This window comes from Nothoprocta perdicaria, unplaced genomic scaffold, assembly GCF_003342845.1.
Source record: "Nothoprocta perdicaria isolate Ctin4 unplaced genomic scaffold, notPer1 scaffold_183, whole genome shotgun sequence".
Taxonomy (NCBI): domain Eukaryota; kingdom Metazoa; phylum Chordata; class Aves; order Tinamiformes; family Tinamidae; genus Nothoprocta; species Nothoprocta perdicaria.
In genome coordinates, this window is record NW_020455016.1 from 1,238,720 (window position 1) to 1,251,127 (window position 12,408).

The 12,408-nt window shown below is 37.6% G+C and overlaps 1 protein-coding gene across 1 annotated transcript in view; it reads left to right on the top strand.

Moving 5' to 3' along the window:
* Nucleotides 1-7,699, top strand: part of COL4A1 (collagen type IV alpha 1 chain) — a 115,545-nt gene extending 107,846 nt beyond the window's left edge. The window contains exons 48-52 of the mRNA XM_026036646.1: nt 279-491; nt 893-1,070; nt 3,867-3,981; nt 4,965-5,137; nt 6,818-7,699. Coding sequence (XP_025892431.1) covers nt 279-491; nt 893-1,070; nt 3,867-3,981; nt 4,965-5,137; nt 6,818-6,899 — 761 coding nt within the window. The 3' untranslated portion in view covers nt 6,900-7,699. The remainder of the gene's footprint in view (nt 1-278; nt 492-892; nt 1,071-3,866; nt 3,982-4,964; nt 5,138-6,817) is intronic.
* The last annotated feature ends 4,709 nt before the right edge of the window (nt 7,700-12,408 follow it).

The following is a 12,408-nucleotide window of genomic DNA, read 5'->3' on the forward strand; positions in this document are numbered from 1 at the left end:
TGTTTAAATTTCACAATAGAAAAAGATAAAATTTTAGAAACATTAATTGTTATTTTATTTTTTTTCTGAATAGTTTAATTTCTTTCTAATGACTAATCAGGAGGTTTTATTTCTTGCTATAATCTCAGCACTGTTAGGAACTGAAGGTTTCCTTTCTGTAGATGCTCTCAAAGGTATTTTAGTAATCACACAAATGACAAATGAATACTCAATGCTGTGTGAGTGCCAACAGTGCCACCAGTGTCTGTAGAGATTATATGAGACTTTCTTTCTTTTAGGGCCCAGAGGACTCCCTGGTCCACCAGGTCCTGAAGGTTTGCCTGGGGCTATGGGTCCTCCAGGAGCCGCATCTGTTGCTCATGGCTTCCTTGTTACCAGGCACAGTCAGACAATTGAAGAACCTCAATGTCCATCTGGAACTAGGCTCATTTACCATGGTTACTCCCTGCTTTATGTACAAGGCAATGAAAGAGCACACGGCCAGGATTTGGGTAAGAAATGATAGATTGATAGTAGAGACCAAATCAGAATGTCATTGTACCTTCTAGGCTGGTACAAAAAATGGTTTGATAGTGCATAGAGGAAGCATTACCAGTTAGTAGTTTGTAAAGAAGGATTTATTAAAGTAAAATCATACCCTTATAACCTTGCAGCCTAATGGCCTTTTTCCAGCCTAAATTGTTCTGTAATTCTGCAGGCAAGACTGGGTTACTCCTTGGCTTGCCATCTCCCTTCCTGGTAGAGCTGAGAGAATGCACTTCCTTCAACTCAGTCCTCCAGGACAAGTGCCTTCTGCTTTTAAACTGCTACTGGAAATTTTTGCATGGCAAAAATATATTGTAGGCAGTGGTTTAACAAAAATAGCTTCACAACTTTTCATTTAACCTTTCAGGCACAGCAGGGAGCTGTCTTCGTAAATTTAGTACTATGCCATTCTTATTCTGCAATATCAACAACGTATGTAACTTTGCATCAAGGAATGACTATTCTTACTGGCTGTCCACTCCTGAACCCATGCCAATGAGTATGGCTCCTATCACAGGTGATAATATCAGACCATTCATCAGCAGGTATGGTCTCAATTCTGTTGCATTTGTAAAATAGTAAAGGCTATTGAAGGCTATTGAAAGGGTTTTTTTTTTTTTTTTTTTTGAAAAAGGCTTTGCTTTTAATATGTATGGGTATTTTTTTTCCTTCCTGTAAATTGATATTTTGAGTCCCTTTGATGAAATGGTTCAAAGCATACATATTTTCAGTTTAGACTTAGATCAAAAGTGAATCCATCATGGGGGAAACCCAGACAAAAAGAACATTCTATTTTGAGCCTAATTGAAATAAAAAGATTTATTTTGAAATTACGTTTCGTAAAAGCTGTGATGTACTTTGAAAGAGAAAAGCTTTGAATTTATTCACAATTCCTGCATAAAACAATTCTCTTTTTTTTTTTTAACTAGCCATAGCTAGAAGCTTTTTAGTTCTCAGCTTCCTTTTGTTTATAACTGTTAGTGTTATTTATCATACAGTACTCTGCCAGGCTTCTTGCATTGTTTTGAACATGGTGCTTGAATACAATCGTTATTGCCTGACCTAAAGAAAACAGTTGCAAAATCAGTCATCTGCTTTTTAATAAATCCTCATCTGGCACAAGTTGTGGCACTGGAACATAACTTGTCTGCACAAACCACAGTATTGAGGTCACGGTCCTTTTTAAATATTAAGGCACCAGCAAAAAAACTATCCATGTGTGGGTGAGCATGGTAACCTTTACCACTGTCATTAGCTGAGAATCTGACAAAGGAGCTCCAGCTTCTGGATAAGATGATAATCAGCAGGTGTAGGCATGGATTCCTAGCATGGCCCCTAATCTGCATCAGCTCTTGTTGATACCTCTTCCTCCCACATAAAGTAGAAGGGAGTGGAGACTGCTGATATTCATGTCTGGCGCCTGTGTAAACCATACAAGAAAGTGGGCAGTTTAAATCATGTGTGCTTTGTTGTCTTTCAGCACCTTGGCGTGCCCACATAGCCATTTGACCCTACCACAAAACATTTTGCATCTAGCACAGTGGAACATATTGGTCCTACAGTTGTTACTTCAGTACTATAGTTTTGGTTTTGTGGCATGTAAGAAATGATATGCCTTGAAACTTTGGTCAGCAAACTGAGAGTGACTATCGTGACTATAGTCACTATAGAGAATGACTATAGACTTTGTTGGTCATAATTTTTTTTTTTTTTTTTTTGTATGTGGATGAAAGGTGCTTGACTTTTAGAAATATTGAAATGACCAGCACCTGAAATTAATGTTCCCTTAACGCTATTCTTGATCAGATGCCAAAAATAACCTTTGACAAATGTTTTTGAATATCTTGCTCAATGAGGCACCTGCCAACCTTTTGCCTTAAGCTACACAGTCTTGTCCATGCGGAGTACCTTTTGTACCATATGTGTCTATACATATATATGTGTGTGTGTATCTATGCAAATATACACACATATTTACATATATATCCATATATTTTTCCCCATTTAGCTAAGACAGAAAGTGAAATAMTTGTAACATATATTTTTAACATCAGCACATACAGCAAGGAATCTGAGAAGGCTGTTCTTTCAATTTATTTTACTAGCTAAGACCTTTAAATCAACATTTTTCTCTGTCCAAAAGTTGAAAAGGTATAGGTGTCACTTGCTGCCTTGGGTCATGGGACTTCTTTTCATCTAAGGTCTTCTACTGAAATACCAGAAATCTCTTGAAGCAAAGCAGAGATCCAAGAATACAGGCAGCTTTAACACTGCTCTTTTAACTTAGTCTTTCATTGATGTGTTTCTTAAAATAATGGTCTTGCTTCTGCACTGAAGTTGAAGGTGGTAGGTATGAAAGCAGTCTTCACAAGTCAGAAATAGAAGGCTTTCATTCTGAATTCATTTGCTTTTGTGGATTTACCAGAATCTAACTTAATCCATTTTGCATTTGATTTTTTTCGCATCTCTGATAATAGGATTCRGACTGTTTACTTCTAGGTATCTGTTTTGAATTACTTTCATCATAGCTAACTGCAGAAGCCAATTTAGGAATTGTATAAGAAATGGATTGCATCTATCAAACATCTTATTAACCAGCTCCCACATTATAACTGCCAGCCCAACTGACTTTTTTTTATGATTCTTTTATGAAGGCATGATTGCTCTTTGCCTAATTTAGTGCCCCAGCAGTTCTGAAACATAATGTATTGATATAAAGTAAAAAGACAGGTACTGCATAGCTGTTCAGGTTCACTGGTCCAGTTACTTTGCTAGGAAATCTCTTACTGGAAATAAAGACCACAAATGCAAAACAACCCCCCCAAAAGAAACACTGTCAAGAAAAATGCATAGGCAAGTGTCTGCATTAGATTATATTAGCAGTGATGGCCATTGTAAGACTTTTCCAGAGAGATGGCTTGATTTCTCTCTGGAAATCACTCAGGRCTCTGTTTAGGATGATGAATTGCTGCTGTTCATCTCTGATCATGGTAGATCACTTTCTAAGTCATACCCTCTGGGATTAATGGTTTGGCTTTTTGCTGTTCACATTCATGACACTTGGCACTTTTAGAAAATAAAATACAAATGAGACTAGAAAAAGAGAAGGTATGTATGATCTTAAATATTCAGGCAACACATTTCTTGCCTCTTTGATCTAGGAAGGCTAATAGGAATAATGAATTTGCAGTTAAGCTCTCCCTAACTAAATGGGAAATTTGCTTCACTTTTGAAGGTGACAGCATTTTTCAATCCAAGTTCTTTAATGAAAAGAACTTTTGAAAAGCTAAAAGTATTAGCCCTCAAATACTTGTAGCTCATTCATGTCTTGGTCTGTCTAGATGTGCGGTGTGTGAGGCTCCTGCTATGGTGATAGCTGTTCACAGTCAAACAATTCAAATACCCCAATGTCCTGAAGGCTGGAGTTCACTTTGGATTGGTTACTCTTTTGTCATGGTAAGTGCACCACTTTGAGATGAGAAAAGCATCTGGTGTTTGATCTATGCCTCTGTGTTGCGGGGGATGATATCTGAAAATACCATTTCAGTTCTCAGGAGGGTTTTAGACTTCTGCCCTGTCTGCTGACTTCTACGACGATTCTGGCGAATAGCTAAATGGAAGTTAATGCAATAGTAATTCACTGTCATTTTGGGGGAGATTCACAGAGCCTATTCTCTTGTTTGCAGCTCCAGCACGGGTTCCAAGTGCAGAATAAATGAGGAAGTGAGCATGATTTTTCACCGCTCCATAACACTTTCATTGCAGATGAGGAGGGTAAAAAAATAGAGCAGTAGAAAATCAGAGCCTGTCCTCTTTTGTTTTTGATGAATAAGCCTTCAGTTTTCAAATGGCATTTTTTATCATTTATCTTTTTTATCTTTTTTTTTTTTTCTATTTCTATAATAGTAAAATAAGAAGAGCCAAGGAGCAGTCTGAAGAACCACTCTGTGGTCATCCATACTGTTTAGCTGTTAGCTTGCTTGCTGTCATGCTCACAGTCTAGGTCCACAGCGACTCTTCCAGGCCATGTGTGGGCATGGTCTGGGGAAAACCGTGGGTCTGGGACTGTTAGTGCTAGGCAGTATGAGAGAGACCATAGCCTGCTGGGTCAGGAGGAGGGTTTATTGGGGCATACCTCCTGCTCTCATGGCCAGAAAGGGTGTCCTCTSTAGGCAGTCCTGCAATATTTCCATGGATCCAGATGCCCTCAGGGAGGTGTTGTTGGTGTGTTGTGTTAGAGTTAAGCAGATCAGYCCAATACTACCCTTCAGCTCCATCTCCTTGCTCCTCTCAGAGCAAAAGGACTGAACAACATATGGAGATGAGAAAGGGCAAGGGGAGGCATGTGAAGAAGTGCTTGTGCACGGGAGTCACTAGGTGCTAGGAGCTAAGGAAAGAGGTGATGTCCTTCTCTGACTTCGTTTTTTGCCCTTTCCTAGCACACCAGTGCTGGTGCTGAGGGCTCTGGCCAGGCCCTGGCCTCTCCGGGTTCCTGCCTAGAGGAGTTCCGCAGCGCTCCCTTCATTGAATGCCACGGCCGGGGCACCTGCAATTACTATGCAAATGCTTACAGCTTCTGGCTTGCCACTATAGAGAGGCATGAGATGTTCAAGTAAGTTGCCGATTTATTTATCAGTATTTGAAACTCAGTCACACTTTTTCACTGAATAACAGAAGTATTGTTTGAGTGTAAAACATGATTTAAATACTGGTTGTTCCCCAGACTGCTTAATATATACAATTAATGACTTTTTTTTTAATAACTTTGGGAGGAATTATTGAGTGTGTCTTCCATCAGTGTCTACAATGTGTCATTTGCACTTAGGATTTTACTTTTTGAATGCTCCAAGAATTTTTCCATTTCCTGTATGTTTGATTGCATTTATTGAGTCATAACCAGGGCYGATATGCTGACTGAACTGTATTAAAATATAACATTTCCCCTAGTGGATGTTAGCACATAATAGAAACACTTGGAATTGGTGCAGGTGTTGAACATGGAGAGGATGGAGACTGCGTGACCTGAACAGTTATTTACTGCTCTCCTGTTTGGCGAAAATCTCTGTAAATGGAATGAACTTCAGCAGAAGACAGAGTCCTTAGGCATTTTTTCAGTCCTCCTGGGGCTCTAATTGCAGCAATTAACTGGTAGTAGTTCCTGCTTTGGTCCTCTGTATATAACTGTGTTTCTCCACACAGTACTGTTCGATCCATCTGATTTTGTTAAAGTTAATATGTTAACATGTAGACCAAGTTTCAGGTTTACATAGCTTGCCTGCTTTGCAGGAATTTCTCTTGAGAGCAGATGGGTCTCCGTATCTCTGCTTCCTCTGCTCCTGCCTTCCAGATCCGTGCAGGCTCCTTAGCTGGTCACAGGCAAAACGGGGCAGCTCTTGTGGCCGGGTTTGAGTTCTTGTCTGTAGAACAGCTGACTGATCATCCCTGGGACTTTAACCAGAGAAACTACTGCTAAAAGAGCTCATGTGCCAACCTTGGGCTAAACACTCGCTTCCTAGGAAATACCAGGGCTGTTCAGAGGAAAATATAGAAGAGCCAACGCTGYAGGTTTTTTTTGTACTCAAAGAGTCTTGCATGGAGGGAACTGTCAAAATTTTATCCTTTTCTGGCGACAAACTGTTTCTCAAGCCGCTAATATAATCCTGATTTATACTTGATCAGGAGATATGGCCTGCTTTCATAATTCACAAGGATACTCCAGTTTCCTACAAATTCATAATCCTTTTAAATGAAAAAAAGTAATATGCAATCACACCTTTGTCTGAAAATACTTTACTTCCTGTTGTTAGGAATAACATCTTATGACAGATTAGAGGCACAGAAGATTTTCGTTTGTCTATCTGGCACCACTTTGCATGCATCATTTCTGTTGTTGGCTATTTGTTACTCTGTAAAATCTCAAGAGTTAGAAGAAACGGTAGTCAAATGCCTCAGTTTCCTGGCCTATCTTTCATTACTGCCTAAATTTCAGCATGTTTTCAAACTGCTTTTTGCCTTGTATTTAAGATATTGCCTTCTATTTAAGGAAACCATCAGTCTAGTAGCAGAACCAAATTTTAAGGTAATGGAAAATCACTGATGTCTATAACTGATCTCATGACTATTACATGCACTGAAAAGTGTATTTAAATTGGGGAACTTAGGGACATCCTGCTTCAGCACAGTTCAGAGAAGCACTTGGCTGAATGTTTGCCTTGTCAATGATAATCCTGAAAACTGATCATTTTGTATTAACGCCTGTTAATGGTTCTTTCTGTGTGTCTGTTTTCAATAGGAAACCTACGCCCTCAACGTTGAAAGCAGGTGATCTGCGGTCAAATGTTAGCCGATGTCAAGTCTGTATGAGAAGAACATAATGACTTTTGAATTTCAACTAATTTCACACAATATGGTGCTATTCGTTTAACAGCAATGAAGCCTAGACATATATCATATGTACCTCATTGTTGTCGAATATGAAAACAGTAAAGTGCCTTTTAGGAACTTGCATAACTAACACACACTGCTTTACTGGCCCTGTCCTTGCTGAAGAAGAAAAGAGACAACAAATATAAGCTTCAAATGTTGACATGCCAAATGGCACTTTTGATCAAAGTATATATATTTTTTATATAAATGCAATGCACTGATAGAAAAAAAAATCAGAGTTCATCCAGAAAAAAAATGCAAAGGTGCTAGGAGGTATGCAGTTCTGCCTTATACTGTTTGACTCCCCTTTCTCATTCTTGTATTATATATTTAGATTCATTCTTCTTCCCCAGATAAGCTTGTTGTTACCATTATCTAGCTGTCTCAAAATCCAAAACTCTTGGGTATGTACTTATTGTTCCTGTACAAAGCAATACTAATGTAAAAAAAAAAAAAAAAGAGTTTTGGGATTATGGATTGTGGTTAAGCAACAAGTAACCATCTTTCCAAAACACAGAGTGCCATCCTGCAAACCTTTCCTTCTGTTTGTAGTTCCTAGTGCTATTGGTTTTAATGGGACTGCATTTGGAAGAGATTGCCTACCTGAGTTCCAAATAGGCAAGTAAGTGTTTCTGCTATGTTGGTACTATGCAGCTTCTTTAGGCAGTAGAACAAACTTTCCTGTGGAATAAGGAATGATCCAGCAATGGTCAAGAAAAAAAATATATAAATATTTTAGTAATTTATATAGATATCATCCATTAGGCAAATCAAGCTTTGAGTTTATCATTAAAAAAAAAAAAGCTTACAAAATATTTCTTTTTTTTCAGTGTCATAAATTAGAAATGCCAAAATATGATGTGGAATGTTCATTTTGCATAGCTCATATCAATACCGAAGTCTGTAAATTGCAGATACTGAAGCCAGGTTAATAGCTATTTGTCTTCATTATAGTAAATCCTGCTTTGAGCTTATAGTGTTTATTCTGTATTTAATATTTTTCAGGGTTTTAAACACTACTCACACACTGAATGACTTGATTTTGAAAAAAATATAAGGCCTTAATTTTGTTAATACTGTGCCAAAAAAGTCTTCAAAGTGGTTTAATAAATATTTCTAAAGACTTTCTATGCAATTATACCAATGTTTGAGCACACCTGTGTCTGAAAGTGTTTTATAGGCTATAACCTTGCAAATACCAAAAGAGTCTTACAAATGCCAAGGCCTTTATGTAATTTCTTAAATGTGTATTTCTCAAGAATTCAAGTTTGTAATAAAACTATTTGTGTAAAAAAACAGAAGAAAAGAAACAGTTTTTACTAATTTGTTATTAGCATTCATTTACAACAATGAGTTAATTATTAATAAGCCACCAATAAATGCACAAGCTTGATGCACTCCTAGATTATTTTTGTTTTGCACATCTTGCAGATGTACAAAGCATCTTTAGAAGGGGAAAAGAGGACACTCTGCTGACACCTGAATTGTTACCTTAATAGAACTGGTACTGGTAGGCAAAATACAGGTTATTACTCTGTTATTGATGTATATTTGATGTTAACATGTTACAAAAATGATCTTATTAGCTCATGGGAAGCAATCTATTTGCACATTTTTCACTTCTGAATTTTTCATGCACAAATCAGTACTGAATTATGGAGGATAGAAATCAAAGACATCTGATGATAGAATTTTTCCTTGTGAACAGGCCAGCTGAATCTTAGCTCTGGTTGCCTGAGGAGGAAATTGGCCATGATATTTTTTTTTTCCATAGAAAAAGTACGTCATTTATTTTTGTTTCATATTGTTTTTCCCCAAATTTTGAAGAGCCTGCTACTACTYGGAATGCCCTTTCACTTGAAGTCCTTGAGAACTTTGTTTGACCAACCCCGAGTGGAAATAGACCCTTTCCTTTAGTGTTGATCCTTCCTCTTGACCACACCTGGACGAATCATCATTTCATTGATAAATGACCAATCCTCAAAAAAGTCACCTTAATGCTCCTGGTCAGATTATCTTATTACACTCTACAGATTTTCTCCTGGTCATTTGGGATTTTAAGTTGCTTGATTTGAGTTTTTCCAAAACTGTCAGCCAGTTGGATTTATGAAGTCCTGCAAGTATGTTTAAATCAAATCTGGATGTTAGCAAATATCCCCRTTTGACCATGAAGGGACTGTTCACTGCAGTCAGGTGAGTACTGACCTACATTTTCTTATCAGGGAGCATTTTGAAAATATGGTCTTTTGAAARTTTTCAAAAAGAGATTAAACTATAGTTTGACGTCTTACTTATGTAGTGGTAATTATTTATTCTGTAATGTTAGGCTTAATGACCTTTGTTGTGCTGTTTGTACTAAAGTTGGTAAGTAAATTTGTTCAGTGGCGGTTGATGCAAATCAGATCTGCAAATATTCTGGACTCTAGATTTCAATTACCTGTGTACGAGCACCTTCCCGTGCACTAAAACAGAAGTSTGAAGCCTTCCCTTTCTTTAAAAAAATGGCAAAAAAGCCACAGTAAGGTCTCTATGGTGAGCACTTGTGCTACAATACAACTCATAGTATGAACAGGGAAGGGCAAACACATCACTTGCTAAAATTGTTTTGCAGAAGCTAAACTTCAGGAGAAAACTTTACCAAAGCAGTACAGCTTGGTTTGTAGGCCATACTGTACTGTAGGCCATCAACTGTTCCTGAATAGGTAGTACTTGAAGAATAATTTTGATTTGATGACCAAAATAAATACATTTCTAGAACAGCAGGTGGTGCCCTTGCTCTCCTTATGTTAAGGTTAGCACTAACAACTTCCAGCTGACAAATGCCCTGTTCTGTAATTCACTCAAATGTAAATCAGGTTTGCACTCCCCTCTTCCCAAGTCTCTATTCTCATATGTTCTAGTCAGCAGGAATTTTGCTTTTGAAACAGGAATKGAGTAGAAGTCAGCAAAAATTAACTTTCTATGCACAGACAGAACACAAATACAATATACTGAAATACAATATATTGAAACAAATGATCTCACATTCCTAAAAATTTTTTTTTAGCCTGTGTATGTTCTCTGACAGATGTACAGTCAATTTATAATTATATATTATTATTCTTCTGGTGATAACTTCCTTGATGAAAAACATTTTTCCCCCCTATGAAAAAGGTCTCCTGAGAGCCATATCCCTTTACTATGTTCCCTGAAAGGTGGTTGTATTAAACTAATACCTTTTTATGACTGAAATCATGCCGTTGCATGACTTTTTGAGAATGATATTTACTAACTTCTGTAATGAGTAATCTGTAGTAATTGCACAATATAAAATACAAACATCTGTAAAACATAGAACCAGGCTTATAGGTCCCCAAAGACAAAACCAACCTGACAAAACAGAGAATATGGCACCCAGCACAACAAAAAAAAGCCAGATCTTAGACAACTATAAATCACAAGTGTCTTGGAATCTGCCTAGATCTCCATTCCTTGGTCTAATAATGGTCTWGTAGCAGCTGCACTTTGACTTCAGAAGGAATATAGCAGCTTTTTTCTTCTGGCTGAGGTGGAGTTACCCCTGTCAAGCTAGCGATACTGTATTCCACTGAATTCCCCATTGAATTCCCCTACTGTATTCCAACATATTCATAGAGAAATTAAGGATCTCTTCCATGGACTTCATTCTGAATTAGATAACACAGTGAGAAAATGAAATCAATGCAGATTCTTTAATGCATGCTTCAGCTTCAAACTAAGACGTGGGCCAGGAATGCATCTAAAGTAAAATTAATTATTATGAAAAGAAGTATCCAGTGGCCACATGGAAGCATTTGGCATTTGTCTTTTCAGACAGAGGATAGAGTATGCAAAGAAATCATTCTACCCATCGATTAGTTATAGTATAGTTTATTCAATATGAATTTGATGCTATTTACATATTAGTAATATTAGGCAATTCTGCACAGTTTGATTATAATTGAAAAATAATGCACAAGCTTGTTTTTAGCACTAACAGCTCAGTACGAAGTATCATGTGTTCTTTGTGGAAGACGTAATTACCAGACTGAACAACCTCAAAACATAATCTGGACATCTGGACATCATACATTTTTAATAATTCTGTTCCTTCAAAGTGTCAGCAGCATCTTTAGTTGTTTCTTTTTAGCAAACAGTATCCTTGTGTTGCTTGAGGTGGTAGTATCAATGGGAGGGTAAATCAATATTGTTTCTCATGAACTCAGAAATGCTCTTTAGGATAAAACTATTTCACCCAACTAGCCTTACTGCTACCAATGTCTRTGGTTCCTACCATAAGAGGATGTTGCTCTGAGAAGTGCAGTTTTGACTTTTGATGATATATTCCTTCCAATTTATTAATGTCTTCAAACCGAAGAGGACAGAGGATTACTTTTATGTAAATACTCAAAAGATTTACAAATGTCTGAATCTTTTGGTTTTACATATGCCATAAAACAGCCTTCACTTTCCTCTGGCTATATGCAGTCAGCTGTATTTATTATAATTGGTGTGCAGCAGACAGAAGACTTGACAGAGTGAAAGTTATAGATGGAACATGATCATTTGATGCTCTGTCAACTTCTGTCTCCTGTAAGAAAATGTTACATTTCATGCAGAATTGTAGCAGGCTTCATCTGTCATCTCAGCTCCATGAAGTATGATTTACACTATAGTAAATAAGCATGTAAAAAGGTATGGGCAGGGGAGAGAGCCCTTGTAAAACAGTTTAAAGAGATCAAACCTTTGATCAAACTTTTTTATTATTCTTGGTGCTGGCAAAATTTGCTATATTCTTTCTCTAGAATATAACTCCCAGGCTTTCACCAAAGTGGTAATTTCTCACCATTGGTTTTTGGAAGAGATTCAAAGTGGAGAGTGCTAGCCCTTGCCCAGTGCTCTTCTGCCAAAGCTTTTGTTATCTTTGTGGACAAAGCTGGCAGTGGAAGACGTTCCCCTCTGCCTTTTTCCTCTAACTAATTATAGCAGCCTTTTTTCAGCGTGATTTTAGACATGAATGACAAACCTGTCTGTGGGGTGRGATCAAAGTGGCGACCAAACCACAGGAACTTGAAATGCAATCACACGTCAAGAGCTGGTGCTGGGTATCCCTTTTAAAAATGTATTTTTTATTTATATTGAGACCTGCTTCCTATTATCATAGGAAAAATGTTACCCTTTGGAACCAAGAAAACTGATAGGTAAGAAGCTGAATAGAAAGCACAAGGGAATGAAGACCCTTGGCAGCACTACTGCCAGCCCAGGGACTGAAAAGGCTGTTAGCTCTCATTTTCAAGTAGATTGGCCTGACTACATTTGTTTCACTGTTTTTCTGCACACTCTTGATCAGCAATTAGGAACTGTCAACTGTCTCTGTTAGAAAGGTGTTTGTGAAACTAGCCAAACCTTCTAGCTTTGTCCCTGAACAAGGGAGGGTCTTGCCCAAAGCAGTAAAAGATA